At 46.7% G+C, this 27,090-nt stretch overlaps 1 protein-coding gene across 31 annotated transcripts; it reads left to right on the forward strand.

Annotated features, from left to right (window-relative positions):
- The first annotated feature begins 2,216 nt into the window (after nucleotides 1-2,216).
- On the forward strand, nucleotides 2,217-26,743 carry ZNF18 (zinc finger protein 18). Of its 31 annotated transcripts, none has more exons than XM_081580696.1 (9): nucleotides 2,217-2,615; nucleotides 2,703-2,775; nucleotides 13,875-14,354; nucleotides 15,182-15,280; nucleotides 16,092-16,278; nucleotides 16,666-16,769; nucleotides 19,224-19,314; nucleotides 19,917-20,024; nucleotides 25,510-26,743. In XM_081580696.1, exons 3-9 carry the CDS (start codon nucleotides 13,968-13,970, stop codon nucleotides 26,280-26,282), a joined length of 1,749 nt encoding a protein of 582 aa, XP_081436822.1. In that variant the 5' UTR covers nucleotides 2,217-2,615; nucleotides 2,703-2,775; nucleotides 13,875-13,967; the 3' UTR covers nucleotides 26,283-26,743. The 31 variants fall into 31 exon arrangements, with proteins under 31 accessions (XP_081436822.1, XP_081436828.1, XP_081436824.1 ...); XM_081580702.1 differs by having other exon boundaries at nucleotides 16,669-16,769; XM_081580700.1 differs by adding an exon at nucleotides 11,825-11,954 and having other exon boundaries at nucleotides 2,425-2,812.
- The last annotated feature ends 347 nt before the right edge of the window (nucleotides 26,744-27,090 follow it).

The following is a 27,090-nucleotide window of genomic DNA, read 5'->3' on the forward strand; positions in this document are numbered from 1 at the left end:
GACCCTGGCATTCAGTAAAATTTAGGCTCTGTGGTTGAAACCCTATCCAGAGCATGAAGATAATTTTCAGTGATGTGTAATATCATACAGTATCCTACCAAGTACTTTACAGAGTTGCTTAGTAGCCACATTTCATCAAAAATTGCTTAATTAGCAGATGGCATTGAAAAATGAATATGTTCTGCCAATGATGTACTTTTTCTATTTGGAAGGTTTGTAACGTTTCTTTATTTCATTTCTGAAAACCTTTAAAACTAAGTGCTGGGGGAAAAAAAAACTAAAGTTAGAACCAGACTTGAAAAAAATCTCTGTGTAACTAGAGTATTAAACCAATATTTGCTCACATAATGAGGACTATCAAATCTCATTTTAAATGGGAATTTTATTCAATAAGTAAAATAAATATTTTGAAATATTACTTCTTCATTCTTATATCTGTCTTTCTTAACTGTTATATTCACATGTTTTATTATATAGAATGTGTAGGCAAAATAATACATGTATGTTACTTATTAATAAATACATATACAACTAGTGGCTCTCTAACCTCAAAATAGTTTTACTGGTGAAGAGTGCTTGATCAAAAAGGTGTAGTGACCACCATTCTAAACCAGGGTTTCTGAGATGTGGCTACACATCAGACTCATACATAGGGCACATTAAGCCAGATTTCTTGCCTTCTCTGATCAAATGCTCTGAAGTGGGGCCTGGAAATACAATTTTTTAACAAACTGCCAAAATGATGCTTTTGGCAGTGGTCTAAGGAGAAGCCTTACAATACACAATTAATAATCAATAATTTTAAGCATAATAAAAAATAATTGTTTCTTAACTCATACTTCAAGAAACTAACTGACCTAGTTAGCTGCCAAAACTTTGGGCAGGAATGATGATCCTATACCACAAGGAGCAATTTGCCAGTTTATAAAGAAATTATTAAACTGCCAAGTATCACTTCCTTATTAAGAACCATCTACCAGAGTAAGAGTTTTCAACCTGAAATTCATGAGTTCCAAGAATGCACTTCAGCGTTCTGTGAACTCCCCGAATTTGTGTGCAAAATTTTCTGTGTAGAGATGTGTGTGCATTTTCCTTGGGAACGGATTTATAGCTTCCATCAGATTCAAGAGGGCTCTGTGACCCAACTAAAGCTTCCAAATTACTGTTATGTTCCTTGGATGTTGATCAGCTAAAAACTAACATGTTGAAGATAGAAATCCATCATCCCCCCCTTTCCAAACCGGCTCACCTCTTGACTTTCTTAGAAGCAAAGCACTTTGGCGTTGGGAGTAACACCCTATGCAAGTGTCACTCTAAATGTCTCTGACAAATTGCTACCATGCTCTGCCCAGGAAGTCAAAAAACAGCATTGTTATACAAGTCAACTTCAGAAACTCCCACCTGGGTTAAGCTGAAATAGTAGTTTTCACACAGTGGATTTCGCTCAGGCCCTGGGTCCTAGAAAAACACACAGGATGACTGAGTGGTAGAGTGCAGGATGACCTGGAAGTGGACAGTTGTTATCCCAGTTAGAAGTGACTTGGAAGGAGGTAGGGGTAGAGGATGGAGAGAGGAAAGGTGTCGGAGAGATGGACAAGGTGGCAAAATCCTAGGACTTGGAGATTATTGTCAAGTGGAAAGGGAAGAAGGGGAGGGAGGAGGCAAGGAAGACATCACCTTGAAGGAGTGAGAATGGGGGTGGAGTGGAGAAGCAAGGGGCAGACAGACAAGACGAGGTGGGAAGAGAACTGCAACACTGAAAGGGGAACAGTGGAAGAAGAGAGCCGAGGAAACGCCGAGTCAGTGAGAGCTGGAGAAGCCTGACAGAGAAAGATCAGGGCAAATCAAACGCCCCCGGGAGTTCTAAGTGAGGTGAGGACCACAAGGAGGAGAGACTGCGGTTAAGAGCCGGGGTTAGGGACCGAAGGTTCTGGGAAAGACACGAGAACGACTTCTGCATCCCTCGTACTGCTTGGCCCAGTGCCCGACCAGACCTGGGGTTCACTAAAGGTCCAACTGAGGACTGAGCCACCGCACGGATCTCAAATGAATGAGAGACCCGCCCGCTGCGTGACGCACAGCGGCCTCAGAGGCGCGAGCGGGGCGGGGGCTACCCGGACAGCCAATCACAGCCTGTGCATCAGCCCCGCCCCCGCCCCGCCCCGGCGCCCTGCCCCGCCCCGCCCCGTCGGACCCTGAGTCGCGCGCAGCCGCCTGTCTCCCGGAAGTGCGCCCGAAGCCGGCGCCGCGGGCCGAGGTGAGCGCACGCGGGCTGGAGTGGCCTGGACGCCGCCGCACGGGGTTGGGCATGGCGCCGCCCGCGTCCGCGCCGGACTCGGCCGGGCCTCCGAGAGCGGCGTCCGGGCCGTCGGACGCGCGCGGGGACGCCGCAAGTGCGGGGGGAGGGGCAGCGGGGCTGTGAGTGGACTCTGGTGGAGGCACAGTACCCCGACAGGGCTAGCGCCCCCGAGCCTGTGGGCCCCGCCGGACTCTCCGGCCACGTCTCTGTCCTGGGACGAGAAGGGGCCCCTCTCTCCTGCCTCCCCTAGAAGGCTGGAAGTGAGCCTCGGGAAGAAGGAACCCGTGTGGGCTGATGCCGGCAGCCTGTCTCCTGGGTGCGGTCGGCGTCGTGGGCGGAGGGTGGAGGGCGCAGTGGGCAGCCCTCCCCGGCCTCAGTTCCTGTAGCTCCTCCTCCCCTCCAGCTGTTCCTGACAGCTCCCAAGCCCGTCCCCCCAAGTTACCAAAGGTTTGCCGCTCTCCTCCACAAGGCACAAGGTTAGAGAGCTTCCTGGGTTTGAATTTGGCCGCCTCGGTGAGCCTCAGAGATTTCAGACCTGTACACTGTAATACTCGCCTTGCTGGGTATTTGTGAGGGTTATTGATTAATCGCTAAGTCGTGTCCGACTCTTCGTGACCCCATGGGCTGCAGCCTGCCAGTCTCCTCTGTCCATGGAATTTTCCAGGCAAGAATACTTGGAGTGGATCCTTCTCCGCTTAAGGGGGTCATTCTGGCTAAACTAACTTGACCGGCTTTGCTAAAGGCAGCTCAGGGCAATAGGGAATTTGGTCAGATATCAAGGATGGTCAAGGGATGTTGAATTTGATCAAATATCGAAAGTAGGGGATTTTCCCTAAACTGGAGTCAGAAAGATTCTTGCTAAACTAGACTAGAAGGGCCAAGGACAGAGTCCAAGGGCCAGCCCTACTCAAAAGGATGACTCAGAAGCTTGACTGAAGTTTAAGGAGACCGTCTTTGTGCTCTGCGAATGGTTGCTCATATGTGAATGGATAAGTATCCATACCTAGATGTTCATTTAAAAACGCATTCTAATTTGTTATAGCTTTAATAAGTACAACAACTATACATTTGGGATAACTTTACTTTTTTTTCCCCAAAACTAACAGGAGTAGAGTCTCATGAAGTATCTGCAGTACCAACCTATGAACCATTTATGTGTGTGCTGTGCTTAACTTGCTCAGTCGTATTTGAGTCTTTGTGACCCCGTGGACTGTAACTGGCCAGGCTCCTCTGTCCATGGGGATTCTCCAGGCAAGAATACTGGAGTGGGTTGCCATGCCCTCCTCCAGGGGATCTTCCCAACCTAGGGATTGAACACAGGTCTCCCGCATTGCAGGCGGATTCTTTACCATATGAAACACCAGGGAAGCCCATAAAGTAATTTAATTATGAATACTTGAGGCATTTTCCCTACCATTATGTGAAAGTATAGTAGCTGAAATCAGAGTTAAATATTTTGTGAGACATAGTTTTCCCTGAAAGGCACTTTCCCTAGGTGTTATGTAGACTGCTATCTTAATTCAGGAACTAAGTTAAGTATGAATTAAGTCCACAGATCAGTCTCTTGCTATCTAAAATCTTGCTACTTGTTATTTGAAATTCAGGAGCCATATCTAGATAGTGAAGGATGCATATATGTTTAAAAGTTTTAACATGTTTATTTTCAATAGAGTTAGTTTATTTTTCTCAGGGTCTGAATTAAGTTGTAAAATTCACTCAGCAGTTGTTTAACTATGAGACAGATTACTTCCACTAATAATAATTTGTTTATAAAAGACATTCCTGGAAAAGTTAACTCTAATCCTTTCTGTAAAAGTATCTCCTCTTCTGGCTTTGCATTAAGCCCTGCAGATTAAGCCTTTTGCAATTCACTTAGTTCCCAACCTAACATATTTACTTAAAGCTGTTCATTTCTTTCTAAGCAGCCTTTAGCTATTTCCTACAAATTTTGATACGTTGTGTTTTCATTGTCAGTCAATATGAACATGTTTTAATTTCCTGTCTGGTTTTTTTCTTTAGTAGTAGGTTATTTAGTATTTCCATATATTAGGATATTCTAGGTATCTTATTGTTTTCTAGTTCAATTACCCTGTGGTCAGAGAATCTAAACTTTAAGATTCTAGTGTTTTGAAACAATTATGCACATATTCTGTTTTCATGAATGCTTCCTATGCATTTGAAATGAATGTGTACTCTGCAGTTGTTGTTTTAAATGACAGTTATATCAACTTGGGTCATAGTATTGTTTAGATTTTCTGTTTCCTTCAGTTCAGTCGCTCATTCATGTCTGACTCTTTGTGACCCCATGGACTGCAGCACACCAGGCCACTCTGTTCATCACCAACTCCCGGAGCTTACTCAAACTCATGTCCATTGAGTCGGTGATGCCATCCATCCAACCATCTGGTCCTCTGTTGTCCCCTTCTTCTCTTACCTTCAATCATTCCCAGCATCAAGGTCTTTTCAAATGAGCCAGTTCTTCGCATCAGGTGGCCAAAGTATTGGAGTTTCAGCTTCAGCATCAGTCCTTCCAATGAATATTTAGGACTAATTTCCTTTACGATGGACTGGTTGGATCTCCTTGCTGCTGCTGCTGCTGCTAAGTCGCTTCAGTCGTGTCCGACTCTGTGCGACCCCATAGACGGCAGCCCACCAGGCTCCGCCGTCCCTGGGATTCTCCAGGCAAGAATACTGGAGTGGGTTGCCATTTCCTTCTCCGGAACATGAAAGGGAAAAGTGAAAGTGAAGTCGCTCAGTCATGTCCGACTCTTAGCGACCCCATGGACTGCAGCCCCCCAGGCTCCTCCGTCCCTGGGATTATCCAGGCAAGAGTACTGGAGTGGGGTGCCATTTCCTTCTCCAGGATCTCCTTGCAGTCCAAGGTAATCTCAAGAGTATTCTCCAATACCACAGTTCAAAAGCATCAATTCTTCCGTGCTTAGCTTTCTTTATAGTCCAACTCTCACATTCATACATGACTACTGGAAAAACCATAGCTTTCACTAGCTGGACCTTTGTTGGCAAATAATGTCTCTGCTTTTTAATATGCTGTCTCGGTTGGTCATAACTTTTCTTCCAAGGAGCAAGCGTCTTTTAATTTCATGGCTGAAGTCACCATCTGCAGTGATTTTGGAGCCCCCGAAAATAAAGTCTGTCACTGCATCATTGTTTCCCCATCTATTTGCCATGAAGTGATGGGACCAGATGCCATAATCTTAGTTTTCTGAATGTTGAGCTTTAAGCCAACTTTTTCCCTCTCCTCTTTTACTTTCATCAAGAGGCTCTTTAGTGCTTTGCTGTCTGCCACAAGTGTGGTGTCATCTGCATATCTGAGGTTATTGATATTTCTCCCGGCAATCCTGATTCCAGCTTGTGCTTCATCCAGTCCAGCGTTTCTCATGATGTACTCTGCATATAAGTTAAATAAGCAGGGTGACATACTCCTTTTCCTATTTGGAACCAGTCTGTTGTTCCATGTCCAAGTCTAACTGTTGCTTCTTGACCTGCATACATATTTCTCAGGATGCAGGTCAGGTGGTCTGGTATGCCCATCTCTTGAAGAATTTTCCACAGTTTGTTGTGATCCACACAGTCAAAGGCTTTGGCATAGTCAATAAAGCAGAAGTAGATGTTTTACTGAAACTCTCTCGCTTTTTCAATGATCCAGCAGAATTTGGCAATTTGATCTCTGGTTCCTCTGCCTTTTCTAAATCCAGCTTGAACATCTGGAAGTTCATGGTTCATGTACTGCTGAAGCCTGGCATGGAGAATTTTGAGCATTACTTTGCTAGCGTTTGAGATGAGTGCAATTGTGTGGTAGTTTGGGCATTATTTGGCATTGCCTTTCTTTGGGATTGGAATGAAAACTGACCTTTACCAGTCCTGTGGCCACTGCTGAGTTTTCCAAACTTGCTGACATATTGAGTGTAACACTTTCACAGCATCATCTTATTAGGATTTGAAATAGCTCAACTGGAAGTCCATCACCTCCACTAGCTTTGTTTGTAGTGATGCTTCCTAAGGCCCACTTGACTTCACATTCCAGGATGTCTGGCTCTAGGTGAGTGATCATACCATCATGATTATCTGGGTCATGAAGATCTTTTTTGGATAGTTCTGTGTATTCTTGCCACCTCTTCTTAATATTTTCTGCTTCTGTTAGGTCCATAACATTTCTGTCCTTTATTGTACCTGTCTTTGCATGAAATGTTCCCTTGGTATCTCTAATTTTCTTGAAGAGATCTCTAGTCTTTCCCATTCTGTTGTTTTCCTCTATTTCTTTGCATTGATCACTGAGGAAGTCTTTCTTATCTCTCCTTGCTATTCTTTGGAACTTTGCATTCACATGGGTATATCTTTTCTTTTCTCTTTTGTCTTTCGCTTCTCTTCTTTTCACAGCTATTTGTAAGGCCTCCTCAGACAACCATTTTGCCTTTTTGCATTTCTTTTTCTTGGGGATGCTCTTGATCACTGCCTCCTGTACAGTGTCATGAACCTCTATCCATAGCTCTTCAGGCACACTATCAGATCTAATCCCTTGAATCTATTCATCACTTCCACTGTATAGTCATAAAGTGAAAAGTGAAAGTGAAGTCGCTCAGTTGTGTCTGTCTCTTTGTGACCCCATGGACTGTAGCCTCCCAGGCTCCTCCATCCATAGGAATTTCCAGGCAAGGGTACTGGAGTGGGTTGCCACTTCCTTCTCCAGGGGATCTTCCCAACCCAGCGATTGAACCCAGGTCTCCCACATTGCAGGCAGAGGCTTTACCATCTAAGCCACCAAGGAAGCTGTATAGTCATAAGGGATTTGATTTAGGTCATACCTGAATGGTCTAGTGGTTTTCCCTACTTTCTTCAATTTAAGTCTGAATTTGGCAATAAGGAGATCATGATCTGAGCCACAGTCCACTCCCGGTCTTGTTTTTGCTGACTATAGAGCTTCTCCATCTTTGGCTGCAAAGAATGTAATCAGTCTGATTTTGGTATTGACCATCTGGTGATATCCATGTGTAGAGTCTGCTCTTGTGTTGTTGGAATAGGGTGTTTTCTATGACCAATGCGTTCTCTTGGCAAAACTCTATTAGGCTTTGCCCTGCTTCATTCTGTACTCCAAGGCCAAATTTGCCTGTTACTCCAGGTATCTCTTGCCTTCCTACTTTTGCATTCCAGTCCGCTATAATGAAAAGGACATCTTTTTTGGGTGTTAGTTCTAGAAGGTCTTGTAGGTCTTCATAGAACCATTCACCTTCAGCTTCTTCAGCACGGACTTGGGGCATAGACTTCGATTACTGTGATATTGGATGGTTTGCCTTGGAAACAAACAGAGATCATTCTGTTGTTTTTAAGATTGCATCCAAGTACTGCATTTCGGACTCTTGTTGACTATGATGGCTACTCCATTTCTTCTAAGGGATTCTTGCCCACAGTAGTGGATATCTATTTCCTTATTCATATAAATATATATATAGTCTATTTTTCTATCAGTTACTGAGAGAACAGTGTTAAAATATCCAGTGATGATTGAGGAGTTTTTCCTTTAGACCTGATATTAGGTGCCTACACTTTTAGGGTGCTTTGTTTTCTAGGTGATTTGACCCAATTATCATAATAAAATGTCCCTCCTTTTCTCTTTGTCATGAAGTCTCTTGGTCAGATACTAATGTAACTTACCAGCTTTCATGTGCTTGCTGTTTGCATGCAATGTCTTTTCTTCTCTATTTTATTTCCAAACTATCTGTTTCTTTATATGTAAAATGTCTCTTGTAGATAGCATATAGTTAGTTGGGTCTTGCTTTTTTAAATCTGACAATCTCTACCTTATAATTCTAGTGTTTAGTCCATTTACATTTAATGTAATTATTGATTGGTTGGGTGTTAGTCTGTCACATTGTCTTTTTTTCCACTTGATCTTTCTGCTTTTTGTTCTTCTCTTGATTCTTTCTTGTATACTATTGACTGCTTTTCATTGTTTGTCTCTTGGCTTTTTAGCTACACCTCTTTGTATAATACTTTTACAGCTAGCATTATGCATCCTTAAATTATCAAAGGTTAACTTATCAGAGTGTACTTTAATATTGTTCCACTTTATAACTCACATTTCTCATTTCCTACCCCTCACTTAACACCTTTACATTTCTCATCTGTCACCTCGCCTGACATTACTTCTTCCTTTCAATTTTCTGTTTCTGCATTAGCACCTCATAAATGTAATAACCGAATGACAGATTAATTCCATTTACCCCCTTCTTTATGCTGTATTTATATATTTCACTTCTATTTATCTTATGTTCTGCTTATACTAGTGTTATTTTTGCCTTAACAGTCATTTGCTTCTTTTAAGGAAGTTAGAAGAAATAGAAGCATAGTATCTTATATTTATTCACCATGTGCTTACCATTTTTGGAGATTTTCATTCCTTTCTGTAGATATGAGTTTTCCTTCAACTGGAAGAATGTCTTTTAGCATTTCTTGTAGTACGCATCATTGGGGGAAAATTCCCGTGGCTTTTTTTTATCTGAAATTTATCTTTAATTCTTTCTTTGAAAGGTGTTTTGTTGGATGTGGAATTCTGGGTTGACAGTTCATTTTCTAGAATTTGCATTTGTTTCTCTTTATGATTTCTAGTTCTCTGTGGAAAGTCACTATCTCTTCCATCATTAAAATTATATTGTTTTTAAGTCCTCAGGCCGTCAGGGCCTGGAGTCTCTTGACCTCTCTCCCCTTGATTCTGAGTCACATTTTCCTGTTTCTTTGCATGTCTAGTAATTTTGGATAGCATCATGGATATTGTGGGTGGTACATTGTAGACACTAGGGATTCTGTTATCCTCTTCTGAAGAGTGTTGATTTTTGTTCTAGCAGACAGTTCGATTACTGACTGATCATCTTTGGGTTGTGTTAGTTTGGTTTTTATCTACTTGCAATCTAAGGGACTCTTAAGAGTCTTCTCCAGCACCACAATACAAAAGCATAAGTTCTTCAGTGCTCAACTTTCTTTGGTCCAACTCTCACATCCATACATGACTACTGGAAAAATCATAGCTTTGACTATACGGACCTTTGTTGGCAAAGTGATATCTTTGCTTTTGAATACTCTATCTAGGTTTGTCATAGCTTTCCAAGGAGATCAAACCAGTCAGTCCTAAAGAAAATCAACCCTAAATATTCATGAGAAGGATTAATGCTGACTCTCCAATACTTTGGCCACTGATGTGAAGAGCTGTCTTATTGAAAAAGACTCTGATGCTGGGAAAGATTAAAGGCAGAAGGAGAAGGGGGCAGCAGAGGATGAGATGGCTAGACAACATCACCGACTCAACGGACATGAATTTGAGAAAATTCCAGGACATAGTGAAGGACAAGGAAGCCTAGCATGCTATAGTCCATGGGATCGCAAAGAGTCGGACATAACTTAGTGACTGAACAATAACCAGCTTGGTTTTAGGGTAGATCTTTGGAAAACCCAAGGTGTTTCCCAAATTCTTTTCTTTTTTGGCTGTTCTGTATGGCTTGTGGGATCTTAGTTCTCTGATCAGGAATTGAACCTGGGCTGTTGGCGGTGAAAGCATGGAGTCCTAACCACTGGACTGTCAAGGAATTCCCTCAAATTCTTCTAACTGGATAAGAATAGACCAATAGACTGGGCCTCCTTGGTGGATATTGTTGAAGCTTGGCTTTAGGTTTTTCGGGGCACGTTTAGAGTAGGTAGGTCTTACTCTCAAGCATGGTCCTTACTCCTAACATGACCGTTCAGATAACTCAGGATGTGCTGAGTGTTTCTCTACTTTTGGGGTCAGAAATGTAAATGTCTCTCATCATTGGTTGGCCTTCTGTATCCCTCATTTGCTCTTTTAACATGGCAGCAACTGCTCCCTGTTGAACCTTGGATAGTTCCACCATGCTGAGTGCAGTCTAACCCTTAGCCAAGATTCATCACAAGGAACCCCCCCACCTCCCTCCACAACTGTCTGCCTCCATTGCCACAGCTCCCTCCTCCCCACTGCCCTGCTCTTTACGATTCTAGCCGCTTCAGTAGCCCCTGGTCTCTGCTTGAGCTCCAGCTTCCTGCACTGGGCTTGGGAAATCATTCCTTTGCAGACAGCTGTGATGACCATGGGACCCTCCTCATGAGCTTTTCTTCTCTCAGGGATTCCTTTCTTGCCTGCCTGTTGTCCAGTGCCTGAAAACAGTTGCCTCTTAGGCTTTCTCCAGTATTGTTGTTGTTCGCAGTGGGTAAGCTGCCATGAAAAGAAATAGAATTCCTGAATTATTGAGCACATGCTGCTGTAGCCCTCTGGGTGCTGCATGAATATATGAATGAAATACCAGGTAGGCCAAAAAGTTTGTTCAGGTTTTTCTGTAAGATGTTATGGAAAAACCCAAATAAACTCTTTGACCAGCCCAGTACATGGGTCTCTCTGTAAGTACAAAGGGAAGTTAGTGGGGTCCACACAAGAAACATAATCTTCTTACCTTTCCATTTCGTCCCCTCAAAAAAAATTTGCTTTCTTTTTCTGGTTTAGTTCTTCTAAATCTTTGTTAAACCTTTTTATGTCATCTTAATCTGTGCCTCCATTGTTTTTTTTGTTTTGTTTTGAGATCCTGGATCATCTTCACTATCATTACTCTGAATTCTTTTTCTGGTAGGTTGCCTATCTCCACTTTATTTAATTGTTTTTCTGGGGTTTTTATCTTGTTGCTTCATCTGTGACATAATCCTCTGCCTTTTCATTTTGATTAACTTTCTGTGACTGTGGTTTTTGTTCTGGAGGCTGCAGGAATGTAGTTGTTCTTGCTTCTGCTCTCTGCCCTATGGTAGATGAGGCTAAGAGGCTTGTGTAAGCTTCCTGATGGGAGGAACTGGGGAAAAACTGGGTCTTGCTCTGGTAGGGCCTTGCTCAGTAAAACTATAATCCAATTATCTGCTAATGGGTGGGACTGTGCTCCCTCCCTGTTAGTTGTTTGGCCTGAGGCGACCCAGCCCTGGAATCTACAGGCTCTATGGTAGACCAGCCTAGACAGCATATTAAAAAGCAGAGATACAACTTTGCCAACAAAGGTCCGGCTAGTCAAAGCTATGGTTTTTCCAGTAGTCATATATGGATGTGCGAGTTGGACTAGAAAGAAAGCTGAGCACCAAAGAATTGTTGCGTTTGAACTGTGGTGTTGGAGAAGACTCTTGCGAGTCCCTTGGACAGCAAGGAGATCCAACCAGCCCACCCTAAAAGAAATCAGTGCTGAATATTCATTGGAAGGACTGATGCTGAAATTGAAATTCCAATACTTTGGCCACCTGATGTGAAGAACTGACTCATTTGAAAAGACCCTGATGCTTGGAAAGATTGAAGGCAGGAGAAGGGGACGACAGAGGATGAGATGGTTGGATGGCATCACCGACTCAATGGTCATGAGTTTGAGTAAGCTCCGGGAGTTGGTGATGGACAGGGAGGCCTGGCATGCTGCAGTCCATGGGGTAGCAAAGAGTCGGACATAACTGAGCAACTCAACTGAACTGAACTGATGGTAGGGCTATTGCCGAATACCAAGAGGGCTCATGCCAAGGGACACCTCCCAGGACTGCTGTTGCCAGTGTCCCCATTCCCATGGCAAGCCCCTGCTGACCTGCACCTCTGCAGGGGACCCTCCAACACTAGCAGGTAGGTCTGGTTCAGTCTCCTGTGGAGTCAGTGTTCCTTTCCCCTAGGTCTTGGTGCACACAAGATTTTGTGCCCTCCAAGAGTGGAGTCTTTGTTTCCCCCAATCCTGTGGAAGTCCTGCAATCAAATCCTGCTGGCCTTCAACATCAGATTCCTTGGGGATTCCTAATTCCTTTGCCAAATTCCCAGATTGGGAAGCCTGGCTTGGGGTTCAGAACCTTCCCAAAAGTGGGAGAACCTCTGTGATATAATTGTTTTCCAGTTTGTGGGTTGCCCACCCAGTAACTATGGGATTTGATTTTTTCTTAATTGCATCCCTTCTGCCCTCTCGTTGTGGCTTCTCCTTTGTCTTTGGACATGGGGTACCTTTTTTGGTGGGTTCCAGTGTCCGCTTGTCAATGATTGTTCAACAGTTGGCTGTGATTTTGGCACTCTCACAGGAGGAGGTGAGCACGTGGCCTTGTACTCCACCATCTTGAACCAGTCTCCTGCTTGTTTTATTTTTAAATGATGTTGTGATATAGAGTGAACTGTTTGGGTGAAGTTATGGGGAAAAGACATTGCTCTTACACCTCAAGGACAAAAGTGAAAGTCGGTCAGTTGTGTCTAACTCTTTGTGACCCCATAGACTATACAGTCCATGGAATTCTCCAGGTCAGAATACTGGAGTGGGTAGCCTTTCCCTTCTCCAGGGGATCTTCCCAACCCAGGAATCTCCTGCATTGCAGGCGGATTCTTTACCAACTGAGCTATCAGGGAAGCCCCCTCAAAGACAAAGCAGCCATCAAAAGCTAGAGTGTTGTACTGATCTCTGATTAACCCTGGCATCCAAGTGATTGGGTGTTTTTTTGGTTGTTGTGGTTCACGTTATGGAGAAATGGTGATCTCCAGCTCCTTATAATATTTTGAGATAGACCCAGTAATCCAATATTAGGATTACATGCAAAAAAGCTAGCTAGAAATATTGCATGCTTCTTTTAAAATATCTTAATATTAACTTTGCCATTTCTTAATTCTCTTTTGTCTTAGTTCCTACCTTCTGAATTTTGGTACTACTCGCCATAAAACTTGCTTCATGTCTGTGGGAATGTTTTTGTGGTAGTCAGTATTTATTGTAGGACTTTTTTCAGTTTAGGGTTGAAAATTTTAGTATGACAGATTTTTCATAAATTCCCAGTTGTCAACATGGCACTCAAAAGAGATCACTTAGAACTTTCATTGCACCTTTTGGGGAAAAAGTTCTCTTCAACTTCATATTTATTTTGGAAGCATCTAGTCATTTCAACCTTGGGCTTCCAGGTGGCGCAGTGGTAAAGAATCTGCCTGCCATTGCAGGAGACATGGATTTGATCCTTGGGTCTGGAAGATCCCCTGAAGAAGGAAACGGCAACCCACTCCAGTATTCTTGCCTGAAAAATTCCATGGACAGAGGACCCTTATGGGCTGTATACAGTCCATGGGGTTGCAAAGAGTCAGACGCAACTCAGCATGCATGCACACACACAATCATTTCAACCTTAGTCTTTAATCCCAGGGCATCGATGTCTCTGTTCAGCTCTCTGTTTTAGTCTGCAGACGTATGGATGCAGATATCGGAGTGTTGTGGAGAAGAGCTGTTTACCTGGAAACCTAGTGAACACGCTTCATGTGGTGCATTTCATTCTTCTACTTGGTCTGGCCATTTGAAGACCAAGAGAGAACACTGTAAAAATGGTCACAGTTGTGGTGACAGTCTAGCTATGGTTCTAGTAGTTTGCTTTGCAGCTTCAGGTTTACCATATTTCAAAGTAGAATACCATATCCATTGATTTCAGAAGACCCACGACTCCCTCCAAGGCTTCTCAGGCAGGGCAGGCAATTCTGTTCTTTGTAAAAGTGCACCCCCCAGCCCATGTAATGTCGCTCTTGCTGCCTCTCTAGGGTCCCTGTGAGAGGCTCTGAGAAGACCTGGTTCTCCTGGGGACAGCTCCATCCCAGAAGCACGTCTCCTAAAAGGACTCGCCACGCCAGACGATGCCCGTGGAGTTGGGGCAGGCTCCCATCCTTCTGCCGCCACCGGCCAAGGCCGAGGGGCCCCCGTTCCCTGGCCCAGATGCCACCCCCCAAGGGGAGCCCTCCAGCCCCGAGACTGCACGCCAGCTGTTCAGGCAGTTTCCTTACCAGGTGACGTCTGGGCCCCATGAAACCCTCCAACAGCTTCGGAAGCTCTGTTTGCAGTGGCTGCAGCCAGAGGTTCACACCAAGGAGCAGATCCTGGAGATGCTGATGCTGGAGCAGTTCCTGAGCATTCTTCCCGGGGAGATCCAGACGTGGGTGCGGAAGCAGTGTCCAGGCAGCGGGGAGGAGGCCGTGACCCTCGTGGAGAGCTTGAAGGGAGACCCCCAGAGGCTGTGGCAGTGGGTGAGCAGAGAGTGCTGTGATCTGTGAGGAAAGCACCAGGTCCTCTGGGGTCTTAGCAGGGGCATTATCTTTTTTTTTTTTTTTAATTTATTTACTTTTGGTTGCGCTGGGTCTTGCTGCATGCAGGCTTTCTCTAGTTGTGGGGGCTACTGTCTAGTTGGGGAGGTTACTCTCTAGTTGCTGAGGCTACTCTCGTTGTGGGAGCTACTGTCTAGTTGCGGAGTTACTCTAGTTGTGGAGGCTACTCTCTAGTGGTGGGGGCTACTCTAGTCGAGGTGCACGGGCTTCCCATTGCAGTGGTCTTGTTGCAGAGCATTGGCTCTAGGGCATGAGGGCTCAATAGTTGTGATGCACGGGCTTTGCTGCCCCACAGCATGTGGGATCTTTCTGGACCAGGGGTTGCCCCACAGCATGTGGGATCTTTCTGGACCAGGGGTTGAACCTGTGTCCCCTGCATTGGCGCCACCAGGGAATTGGTTAACCACAGAACCACCAGGGAAGTCCGATGGGTGTTATCTTTTTTTCTGGCATTGAATATGTGGGGTTTTTCACACCAACAACCAATTCTCCAAGTCTCTGATCTCAACTAGGTGTCCTCCTATCCAGTTCAGTTGTGACAGCAGCGGTCTGCTTGGCTCAACCCAGAGGATAAGGGCTGGTCCCGTAAGACTTCGCCCGTTTCAGCCACCAGTCACAAGCTGCAGGGGTCACTCAGACTTACGACCAACTGGCTACAGATTGGGAGGTTCCCATGGCCCCTTCCTCAGGTTTGATAACTTGCTAGGATGACTCAGATCTCAGGGCAACACTTTGCTTCCATTTTCCAGTTTGTTCTGAAGGATATGATTGAGGAACAGCCAAATAGAAGAGATGGGGGATGCAGAGCTTCCATGCCCTCCTCTGGGCACTCCGTCCTCCTGACCCTTGTATGTGTTCACCGGGCTGGAGCTCCCTGAACCCCACAGTTTGGGAGTTACTATGGCGTTCTCATTACTCAGGCATGATAGACCGATCACTGGCCATTAGTGGTCGAAGAGCTCCAGCCCCTCTCCATCCCCTAGAAGTTGAGGGGTGGGGCTGAACGTTCTGGCCCTCCAGTCACCAGGTTAGTTCCCCGGACAACGGGCCTCCATCCTGAAGCTGTCCGGGGCCACCAAGAGTCACCCTGTCATGATCAACTCAGGGACGGTCGGGAAGGGCTCATTCTGAACCACAGAAGTGGCTCCTGGCACTCTTGTCCTTCAGGACATTCCAGGGGTTTCGGAGCTCTCTCTCAGGAACCTGGGATGAAGACTCATTATACCTCCTCAGTGTGTTTCTCATTATGCCTCCTCTGTGTATCCCTACCCCACACCTGATCCTGGGTCTCCCTGTGACTCCACACTTTTTAGCTGTTAGGGATCGAAGATAAAGTCTCCCCTCCCATCCCATCTTTAGAGTGTCTGTGGACTTTCCCAAAGACGCCTGCATCTTAATTGGTGGAGGCTGTCCAGTAGAAACACAGCCCCAGTGGCCTGTCTGAAGGGCCCCCAGGTCTCTCTCTGGCTTCATCCTCCAGCTGCCCTCAGGATGCTTCCCTGCCCAGTTCCTACTCGACCAGAAATAAACGCTGGCCTTTTCTTTCCCTGCCCTGTGCCCCTAAGGCCTGCCCTAGGATGCGTTCTGGAAGGGTAGCTCTGTGTTTTTCAGAAACCCTCACTCTGGGTCTTTCAGTAATCAGCACCGTGTGGTCTCTAGATCAGCATCCAAGTTCTGGGACAAGAAGTCTTCTCAGAGAAGGCAGAGCCCGCGAGCTGCCCCGCAGGGGACATGGGGTCTCCTGCTGAAGAACCTCAGGAGCTTGGGCTCCAGAACACAGCCCTTGGGCCCAGGGAGCCACTCAGCTGCATAGTGAAAGAGGAGTCTGACGCGGAGCAAGGTCTAGGTGAGGGGCGGTTCCTGGTGGTGGTGTGTGCGCTGCCTCCTGGAGAAACCAGGGGACTGGGATCAGCAGGCCAAGAGGGAATTGACACAATAGACTGCTCCAATTGGGGTGTCTCTGGACATGTGGAAAGCAGGGTGCACCCCAATCAACTGCGATTGGGGGTTCAAAGTCTGCAATGTAAACCACTTTATGACAGGGCCAGGCCTTTTGGATCTGGGGTCTGAGGAAGGTTGGAGGAGCCGGAATTGGTTAGGGAGGTAAACGTGGGTCTGAGCTCGCGGATGGTGGGACAAGTGTGGGTTCTCAGCAGGGGAGGTTTGTCCCTGTGCCCTCTGTGAGCAGTCGAGAAGGACGTCAGGATGCTCAGTCTTCTGTCTCTGCCTTCAGCAGCGGCCGCCGCCCAGCTTCCTGCCCAGCTGCCTGCCCAGCCCGAGCAAATGCCTGTCAGGGACCAGGACTTCGGAGCCTCCCTTCTCCACACAGCATCTCAGGTGAGTGGGGTCCCCTGCTTCTTGACCCCAGAACCTTGCCCTCAGGGTTTCAACAGGAAAGTAAACCCAGTCCCTCTCACTGCATCCTGGCCACAAACAGAAGTCTCAGAAACAGATCTATTTTGATTATGTGGTGAGTGTCTCTGAAAAGTTGCATTTGATGAAAATGAAGTTTTTTAGGCACCTGTAGACTTTAGTCAAAGCATTGTTCCAAACCCTCTAGAGAACTTCTTCTCGGGACTCTCCTTGTGGAGTCCTTTAGAGTGAAGGTGAGGAGATGGAAGGTGATGTGGGTGTGCTGAACATGGTGTGAAGCCAGGTCTGAGCGTCAGCTCTCCAGGCCCAAAGATCTAGAAACCAGAGTCCCAGCTTCACAGTGTACTCGGGGCAGGGGGTGGGGAGCGGGCAGGGGATACACCTTTTTCAGTGACTCGAGAGTACCCTCCTTCCTGCTTTCAAGATACTCAGGAACCAGACTGTTAGGCAGAAGGCTGCTTGGGGGAAAAGAACTGGGTATTCTGCAAAGGATCTCAAGCAGACCTGGAGGCTTCTTGTTGCTTCTACAGTAAATAGAGGGTATCCCTGTGAAAGGTGTATATATTAACATCTTTCAATTAGTGGGGTTAGCTATTAACTCTGCGGTACTTACATACGGACATTAGCCATGACCTGTTCTGGATAGCTCGAGGTCCAAAGATTCTAAATGCTCACCAGCAGCACCATATGTGTGTGTGTGTGTGTGTGTGTGTGTGTGTGTGTGTGTGTGTGTATGTATGTATGTATGTATATAAATATGTGGTGTGTTCTCAATCGTGTCCAACTCTTTGCAACCCCATACACTGTAGCCCACCAGGCTCCTCTGTCCGTGGGATTCTCCAGGCAAGAATACTGAAGTGGGTTGCCATGCCCTCCTCCAGGGGATCTTCCCGACCCAGGGATTGAACTTGTGTCTCCTGCATTGGCAGGCGGATTCTTCACTGCAGTGCACTCCCTGGGAAGCCCTGTATAAATATATGTGATGTATAAATAAATTTCCTGTATATAGCTGGTAACTGATGAACAGCAGCTCAGCCCTGACAGACCATCCCTACCCAGTCCCAGTGCCCCTTCCTAAACTAACAACACCTGTTTGTATCAGACGGCCCTCAATGTTCAACGGAGTCCTTTATAACTGAAGGGAATGTTTAAGTGTAAGGAATCACGTCCTCTAATCTCTTCCCTGAGTTGGGAACCTCGAGAACAGTGGCAGGGTGTGAAGTCCACGTGGCAGACATGTGACTGAGTCAGAGACGGCGCCTCCCAGGCACGGGGCTGCGTGGAGCCCGTTCCCGCGTGTTCAGACCTTCAGAGGGGAACAGTCCAGCCCTCTCTGTGCGAGTCAGCTGTGGCAGTGCCCCACAAACCCACAAGGTGGTACTGTTTCCACATGAAATCCAGACTATTTCCCCATCGAATCTCATACTTCTGTCCTCCCAGAGTGGAAGTTAGATTTTTTCCTGCTCTTGTGAGAATGAGAGGGAGGGGGAGGGCTGTAGTTGGCGACTCCTCTCTTAAGTCAAGGGTTTCATTCAAGCACCGCTGGCTTCTGGCAGTTGCTCGAGTAAGTCTGTGGCTTTCAGGTTGGAGGTACGCTGTTCAGAGACTCTTTTCTGGGCGTTGAAAGGGTCGATTGTTGCCCCAGAGAGTTTTGGTGGGTGTCTTCTTTTCTGCCTTGTACTGCACTTGGTGGCTACGCTCTTGGTGCCCGTGTGTCTGGGGGGCCAGGCCGCCTCGTGGGTATTGCTGCCAGCGCTGAAGCGGGGGTCTGTGTGTTCTGACCCGAAGGACCAAGGACTCCTGCATTCAGCAGTGTTTGCTCAAGCTGGTTATTTCCAGACGGTTGTTAAGGTAACTTCACTCACAGTCAACAAAGTAGGCTGCTAAAAATTCCTACTTTAGAAAATTTTAAAATCCGTATTTAAAATGTGGCTATGATCAATAGTTAAACATATAGAGGTCACTTTTCACCTTTGCAGTTTCTTCCACCCAAAAACATTTAACTCCTCCTTTTCTTCTCTTTTTTAAGCTTAATATCTGCTAATCAGAAATACATTTTAAAACATCCTTTCCCTCCTGAATTTCCAGACATCAATGACATCTTGGGGATATCAGGCTCCTTCTGCCCAAAGACCTCTCCGATGAGCACTGAGAGTTAAACACAGGCCAAATGGAGAAAGGGCTTCCCCAAACAGGCAACTTAAAAGAGAACACAAGAGCTAAAACCTACATGTTTTCTCTCCATTGGCAAGAAGTACAGAGGCCGGGCTTGTCGACTCTGTCCAGAACCACCTCCCGTGGTTTTTCAGACCTTCTGATGGCTGGGACCCTAAGGCCCGTTCCTTTCTCCTCAGCCCTGCACAGGCAGGGAGGGACGGTTCAGGACCCTCCCCTGGACTCATGCCTTGTCTTCTCTAGGAGCAGTGGAGGCACCTGGACTCCACCCAGCAGGAGCAGTACTGGGACCTCATGCTGGAGACCTACGGGAAGATGGTCTCAGGCGGTGCAGGTGGGTCAGCCTGCTGGAAGGGGCACCTCCCGTGTGCTCCAGGGGCCACTGGCCGCTCTGCTTGGCGCTCTCCGGGTGATGGAAAACCCTTGGAGATGTGGCTGGGAGCTGGGGAGTCAGAGGGGGCGGGCTATAGTGTCAGCTTCCGTGTATTGAACATGCTGTGTGTGCCTGGCCCCGTGGTGGCTCTTCTCCTCTGTGAAGTGGGTTGCAGCGTGGCCTCAGTAAGGTGGTGATGGTGAGCGGCAGATATACTCACTTGCTTGCTGTTTCAGCGCTTGCGGGTTACCACGGGGCTCTGCTGTGGCCAGCTGTGCCTGCTCTCTTCTACTGACCACGTCCCAGCCACGACCCGTGCACCAGCCTGCCAAGTGGTCTGAGCCCTCCCACCCAGAGCCTTCTTTTTGTGGCCTTTGCCATCATCTGGCCATCTCAGGGGTGCTGGTGTCTTAGAGGTTCCCCATGGCCCTCCAAGACAGGCTCCCCAGTGGTGTCCAGAGCCTCTCAGTTCCCTTTCCACTCATGGCCCTCCTTTGAACAGCACAGCCTGGTCCCTAGTCCTCCCTGTTCATCCAGGCCCACAGATCCCCTCTCTGTTCCAGGCATTTCCAATGCCAGACCTGACCTGACTGATCCAGCTGGGTATGGGGCAGAGCTGGCAGGGCCGCCCCTGCACGCCAGTGAGAAGATCCTGAGACCCACCTGCATAGGTGAGTGACCAGTCCCCAGTCATTAAATTGGAGGTGGTGGGGGGAGAGGTTAGGACTGGGTTTCTATTACATCGGTCATAACTAGCCATGACCTGGTCAATTCAGTTGAGTCACTCAGTCGTGTCCAACTCTTTGTGACCCCATGAATCGCAGCATGCCAGGCCTCCCTGTCCATCACCAACTCCCGGAGTTCACCCAAACTCATGTCCATTGAGTCAGTGATGGCATCCAGCCATCTCATCCTCTGTCGTCCCCTTCTCCTCCTGCCCCCAATCCTTCCCAGCATCAGGGTCTTTTCCAGTGAGTCAACTCTTCTCATGAGGTGGCCAAAGTATTGGAGTTTCAGCTTCAACATCAGTCCTTCCAATGAACACCCAGGACTGATCTCCTTTAAGATGGACTGGTTGGATATCCTTGCAGTCCAAGGGACTCTCAAGAGTCTTCTCCAACACCACAGTTCAAAAGCATCAATTCTTCAGCACTCAGCTTTCTTCACAGTCCAACTCTAACATCCATATATGACTACTGGAAAAACCATAAGCTTGACTAGACAGACCTTTGTTGGCAAAGTAATGTCTCTGCTTTTTAATATGCTGTCTAGGTTGGTCACAACTTTCCTTCCAAGGAGTAAGCTTCTTTTAATATCATGGCTGCATTCACCATCTGCAGTGATTTGGGAGCCCCAAAAAATAAAGTCTGCCACTGTTTCCACTGTTTCCCCATCTGTTTCCCATGAAATGATGGGACCAGATGCCATGATCTTAGTTTTCTGAACGTTGAGCTTTAAGCCAACTTTTTCACTCTCTCTCACTTTCATCAAGAGGCTTTTTAGTTCGTCTTCACTTTCAGCCATAAGGGTGGTGTCATCTGCATATCTGAGGTTATTGATATTTCTCCCAGCAATCTTGATTCCAGCTTGTGCTTCTTCTAGCCCAGCGGTTTTCATGATGTCCTCTGCATATAAGTTAAATAAGCAGGGTGACAATATACAGCCTTGACGTACTCCTTTTCCTATTTGGAACCAGTCTGTTGTTCCATGTCCAGTTCTAACTGTTGCTTCCTGACCTGCATACAGATTTCTTAAGAGGCAGGTCAGGTGGTCTGGTATTTCCATCTCTTTCAGAATTTTCCACAGTTTATTGTGATCCACACAGTCAAAGGCTTTGGCACAGTCAATAAAGCAGAAATAGATGTTTTTCTGGAACTCTCTTGCTTTTTTGTTGATCCAGCGGATGTTGGCAATTTGATCTCTGGTTCCTCTGCCTTTTCTAAAACCAGCTTGAACATCTGGAAGTTCACGGTTCACGTATTGCTGAAGCCTGGCTTGGAGAATTTTGAGCATTCCTTTACTAGTGTGTGAGATGAGTACAGTTGTCAGTCCAAGTTGAATACTGAGGTTGGGTCTCCTCGTCTCTGGCTGTCAGGTTGTTGACAGATGTTTAATTATGGAAGAAGGACCCTGAATCTGATACGCTGCCTCACTCCAGCCTGTTGTGATGGCTTCCTTTCTCAGAGAGAATTAAAATTGTACAGGCTGAGAGCAAATCAGATATGGATTGAGTTCTATTATAAAAAAAAAAAAAGATCATCTAACAGATTACTGTTATCCTTCCTAAGGAGAAGGTCCACAGTAACTAGACCTTTTTTTTTTTTACTCTGGTTATGGTAAATGGTAACCCACAGCAAAATAAACAAGACACACAAGCGGAAAAACATGTTTCAACTACTTTCTATGCACCCAAGTTTCCTTGAACAGCAGCAACAACAAATACTTTGTATCAATCACGTATTTTAAGGTTGGTACAAAGAAATATGAACTTGGTCTGTTGTAAAACAGCAGTCACCCTTTGCCTTCTGAATTCTTTTAAAAACACTGCAGTTACATACAATCGACTGTCAAACCTAACTACCTACACACACACACACACACACACACACATACCCCTTCATCTCATTTTCTAACAACAGTCCCGTTAGATCTTACCTTGAACCAGACTGTGGAGAGGGTATAAAGCCAGCCTGCCTTAATAAGGCAAAGAAACGCCATTGTAGGTTGTTGAGAGAGGATCTGTGGGGAGAGAAACTTAGGAAGCAGCCCCCTGCAAGACAGGCTGGGAGGGTCCCCCGCAAGGAGGAGAGTCCTGGGGGCCACCAACATAGGAGTCCCGGTGTGCAGGGACGAGACAGTAATAACAAGACAGGAAAGGAATGGCCTGGTCCCAAAGGTTATCAGAATTAACAGCCTGCCAGACCTGGATTCAGTTGTTGTTTAGTCTCTAAGTTGTATCTGACTCTGCAACCCCATGGGCTGCAGCTCGCCAGGCTCCTTCGTCCATGGGATTCTCCAGGTAAGAAGAGTGGAGTGGGTTGCCATTTCCTTCTCCAGTGGATCTTCCCAACCCAGGGATGGAACCTGCATCTCCTGCAGTGGCAGGTGGATTCTTTATCACTGAGCCACCAGGAGAGCCTGAGCTGGGCTCAGAGCAGGGGGCACATGCCCCAGGAAAGATGGATATGCTCTTCTGTCTGACCACATGGAAGAACAGCTCACAGGGAAAGCAGGTCAGCAGAGAAGTGAGCTTCAAAAAGTCTTACACTCATACTTCGAAATCACAATTTCAAAGGATGAAAATTATACACATACAGTTGGCCCTTGAACAGTAAGGGTTTGGGCTGTGCGGCAATGCTTATTCTCAAGAGTTTTTTCAATAAATTTGTACACAATCTACGTTTGGTTGAAGTCATAGGTGCAGAACCTGGATATAGAGGGCTGACTGTAAAGTTACACTTGGATTTTGACTGCACTGTGGTGGGCACCCCAACCCCCACACTGTTCGAGAGTCAACTGTATTTGGAAAAAATGATTCTTAAGCACTTATCGGGAAGAATACTGCAAGAATAGTAAAAAAGTTTAAAAGAAGAGTGTTTCATCAGTGTTAGGTTTGTATATATTCAGAGTATGTCATTTCTGAAAGGTAAACTCATTCACATAGTGCAATACTGATAGAAAACAAGCCAGTGGAACTGAAAAGGGAGCTGGGGACCAGAGGCTGGTCTGTAAAGAACTGATGAAGGAAGAAGCAACACAAGTCCACAGGGTGAGTCACTCTTCTCTGAGCAGAATCAGGAGAAAACGCTCCGGGAAGAGTAATCTGCTTCAACTTTGTGTGTGTCGTCTACCAAAATAAGTTGGAAGCAGATGGAAAAGACATAAAATATGAAAATAAAATAATAGTAATAGGGAAGAAAATGGGTAAACATTTGACTCATGTCAAGCTGGGGATGATTTTTATAAGTATAAAAGCGACAGAAAAAAACATCACTAGGTAAATGATTAACAGACTGGACTATATTTAAAAAAGAAACCACAACTTCTACACATAAGAATAACTCCAAACAAGGGGCTTCTCCCCGCTCCCGATGGCTCAGCAGTAAAGAATCCGCCTTCAGTGCAGGAGACACAGGAGACTCAAGTTCGATCCCTGGGTCAGAGAGACCTCCTGGAGGAGGAAATGGCAACCCGCTCCAGTATCCTTGCCTGGAAAATCCCATAGACAGAGGAGCCTGGCGGGTTATACTCCATGGGGTCACAGAGAGTCAGACACGACCGAGCCATGGAGCACACAACCCCAAATAAAATAAAGGTAATGACTAAACTGGTGAAAAATTCTTTTCATGGACATGACAGACAAGTGACTATTTTTCTTAAATAGAAAAAGTGAGTGCAAGTTGATAAGAGAAAAGTGACTTTCCCAGTTTAAAAATAATGGACAGCAGTCTTGGAGTATGAAAAGTAACTCATAAATGTGAAAAAAAAATTGATCCTTTAATAACTAAAGAATTAACGTTTACACCAACAAGAAGCCACTTCCCACCAGTCTGAGCAGCAGATTCTTGAGACAGTCAACAGGTAGGCATTGAACCCTTGCCTCCTCTCTGCCCAGCCTCTTGGACCTGAGGATGGCACCATCATTCTGGAAATTGATCTGCCAGTCAGTGTCAGCAGCCTTAATAACACCATTCATGCCTGTTGACACAGTAATTGTACTTTGAGGAACCTTTAAGGTCCTGATCAGAAATGTGGGCAGAATTTATGAAGAAAAAAGCTTGTCGCATCATTATTTACAGTAGCCAAATATAATAAACAACTTAGATTCCCACAGTAGGAGAACTCTTAAATAAATTACCTTGTTTTAGTCTGCTGTGTTTATTATCATATCTCCATGGTGAGCCGTTATTCAGCTCTTTAAAATGATACATATAAAGGCTTCTTCAAAGACAAGAGAGAGTACCTTGGCCTTCCAAGAGGAACGAGTTCTAAGGCTCTGATTTAACAAGCTCCGGTCTGGGTCTCTAGCCGATAATGTGAAAGACACCGACATAGGAGAGAGAAGGGCAAACAGCTCCAAAGACACTGACATAGAAGAGAGAGGGGCAGATGGCTCCTTCAGATCTACAGGAATAAAGTCATTTATATAAGTTGAAGATAAATTCTACCACCCAAGTAAAGATCTTTACCATATGGGTCACTGAGTAGTAACAACCAAAACCCCAAGTTTCGATGAGAAAAACAAAATGTAACTGTTCTGTGAGTTAATGAAGTTAGTGAAGCACCAGTGAAGCTGGATTCTTGCGCAGACCAAGGACGCGGACTTTCACACGGCAGCTTCTCTGGGCACCACAGCCCCAGGGACATGATACACTGTCACATTTCATGAACTTCAGGGTGACTTGTGGAAGGGAGGACCCGTGTGAAGCTGATAAACACCACCCTTTACCATTGAAAGGCTACAGAGCCAGGTAGAGAACTGTTTATACAGTATGGTACTGGTCTTGTCAGTGAAAAACATACACATGTACGTGTGTGTGTGCCTGCTAAGTCACTGCAGTTGTGTCTGACTCTGTGCAACCCCATGGACTGTAGCCCTCCAGTCTCCTCTGTCCATGGGGATTCTCCAGGCAAGAATACTGGAGCAGGTTGCCATGTCCTCAACAGGGTATCTTCCCGACATACGTGTTTAAACGAAAGACTGGAAGGAAATGTACACTACAGTAGTTGCCTCTGGGTACTATGATTGAGGCTGATTTGGTTTTCTTTTGTATGCTTTTCAAATTATTTTTCATGATCGTATTTATCCTTTTTATATAATCAGATAAAAACCAATGCTCTTTAGCGTAGTGCTCTCCTGCACTAGACTTGTTTCTCCGGGGCTGCAGAAGCTGGCTGCTGCTTTTCCGAGGTGAGGTGGCCACGGTGGCCTCTGGGAGCCGTCCTCTGCTGTCACTCATTCTCCTCCTTTCCAGAGCTGAGTCACAGCCTGGACGCATGTGAAATAAGTGCCAGGTGCTCAGGCCCGACAGCATTTTCCTTCTTCTTGGTAAAGAGAAGTCATTATGTCTTGTGCTGACCCTTTCTCTGACACACCAGTCAGCAAGCAGGGAGGGCCACTGACTGAGCTATTCTGCATCTTCTTTCTCCTTCCAGGGGACAGAGGGGAGAATGACAAAGAGAACCTGAACTTGGAGAACTACAGGGCCCAGGACCCTCCAGCCTCAGGAGAGCCTCCCCCTCAGGCTCCCTTGAGCGGCCTCTTCGGTGAGGATGAGCCAAGACCCTTTGGAGAAGGAGAGGACCTCTCAGAGGCCCAGGGGAACCTGCGGGGCGAGGGGACGGGGGGTCAGCTCTGCCCCCGGGAGAGGAATTCCAGGAAGCAGCCAGGCCCGCACCTGCTGCCCCCGCTTTCCGGGGAACTGCCCACACCATGGCTTGAGGAGAAGAGAGAGGCCGCCCTGCGGGGGCAGCCGAGGGCCCCCATGGCCCAGAGACTCCCCGCCTGCAGGGAGTGTGGCAAGACCTTCTACCGGAACTCGCAGCTGGTTTTCCACCAAAGAACTCACAGCCGAGAGACATCCTTCCAGTGCCCCACTTGTCAAAAGGCCTTCCTGCGGAGCTCCAGCTTCGTGAAGCACCAGCGGATCCACACGGGGGAGAAGCCCTGCAAGTGTGACTACTGTGGGAAGGGCTTCAGCGACTTCTCGGGGCTGCGCTACCACGAGAAAACCCACACGGGCGAGAAGCCCTACAAGTGCCCCATGTGTGAGAAGAGCTTCATCCAGAGGTCCAACTTTAACCGGCACCAGAGGGTGCACACAGGCGAGAAGCCCTACAAGTGCACCCACTGTGGCAAGAGCTTCAGCTGGAGCTCGAGCCTCGACAAGCACCAGAGATCCCACCTGGGAAAGAAGCCCCGCCCGTAGCAAGGCTCTCCAAGCCCCGTTCTGTCCCCTGGTCTGTTCAAGAAGACTTGGCTCCATCCCAAGGAACTGCATCCCTTGGAAAGCATCCCTATCCTCTCAGTCTTCCATGGACTGCAGAGCAGAGACCTGAACACGGCTTTAGATGAGAGGAGAGCTCGGCCTCTGGGTCGGATCTCACGTGGGCTGACTTTCTTGCTTCTGCATCCGGAGAAAAAGAAGTCTTCCTCTTTCTGCGCTTGTCTGTCCTCTCAGACCCCTTGGGAAAGACGTGTCACTTGGAGGTCCCGTTTTTAGGAGTGTTCTCTGGAAAGAGTTTCACTGGATCTGCCTTCAAAACCATGGTCCTAGAGCAGGTCTTCTGTTCCAGAAGGGGGAGCAAAGAGGCCAGTGGGCTCCCGTGTGGTCTGTCGTACGGGTGCAAAGCTAACTTTCAATAAACTTGGTGGTCACTCCCCATCTCATCTGTGTGTGCAGTGTCCACTGTGTGCTGCCTGGAACTCACAAACCCTCAGTAGTGCTCGAGCTCCCAGATTAGCTCTAACAAACCTCCCAAGTTTACCATCAGAAGGACAGTGACAGGAACATAGCAGCCTGGTGCCCAAGTAAGAGCTCGCCGCCTGCCTCCCACCTGCTTGGGGCTTCCAGTTGCCCCTCTTTCTCCTAGTGTCTCCCTCAGGTCGTCCATCATTTTTGCCAAAGTGTCCTGGGCTATAAAATTGTCTTCCTTGTCTCATTTAGTCTGTATGTGTTAGGAAGAAATCAATAGCATCGATTCAATTTATAGAGTGTCTAGATCCCTGGTGGCTCA

This window comes from Giraffa tippelskirchi, chromosome 3, assembly GCF_054371585.1.
Source record: "Giraffa tippelskirchi isolate mGirTip1 chromosome 3, T2T-mGirTip1v1.2.pri, whole genome shotgun sequence".
Classification (NCBI taxonomy): Eukaryota; Metazoa; Chordata; class Mammalia; order Artiodactyla; family Giraffidae; genus Giraffa; species Giraffa tippelskirchi.

What these genes read in the sequence shown, in the direction of transcription:
- ZNF18 (XM_081580698.1), top strand. Translation starts at nt 13,968, where the DNA reads ATGCCCGTGGAGTTGGGGCAGGCTCCCATCCTTCTGCCGCCACCGGCC. An exon ending in TTCTCCACACAGCATCTCAG is followed by an intron (nt 16,770 to 19,223) that starts GTGAGTGGGGTC and finishes TGTCTTCTCTAG; the next exon opens with GAGCAGTGGAGGCACCTGGA. An exon ending in CCTGAGACCCACCTGCATAG is followed by an intron (nt 20,025 to 25,509) that starts GTGAGTGACCAG and finishes TTCTCCTTCCAG; the next exon opens with GGGACAGAGGGGAGAATGAC.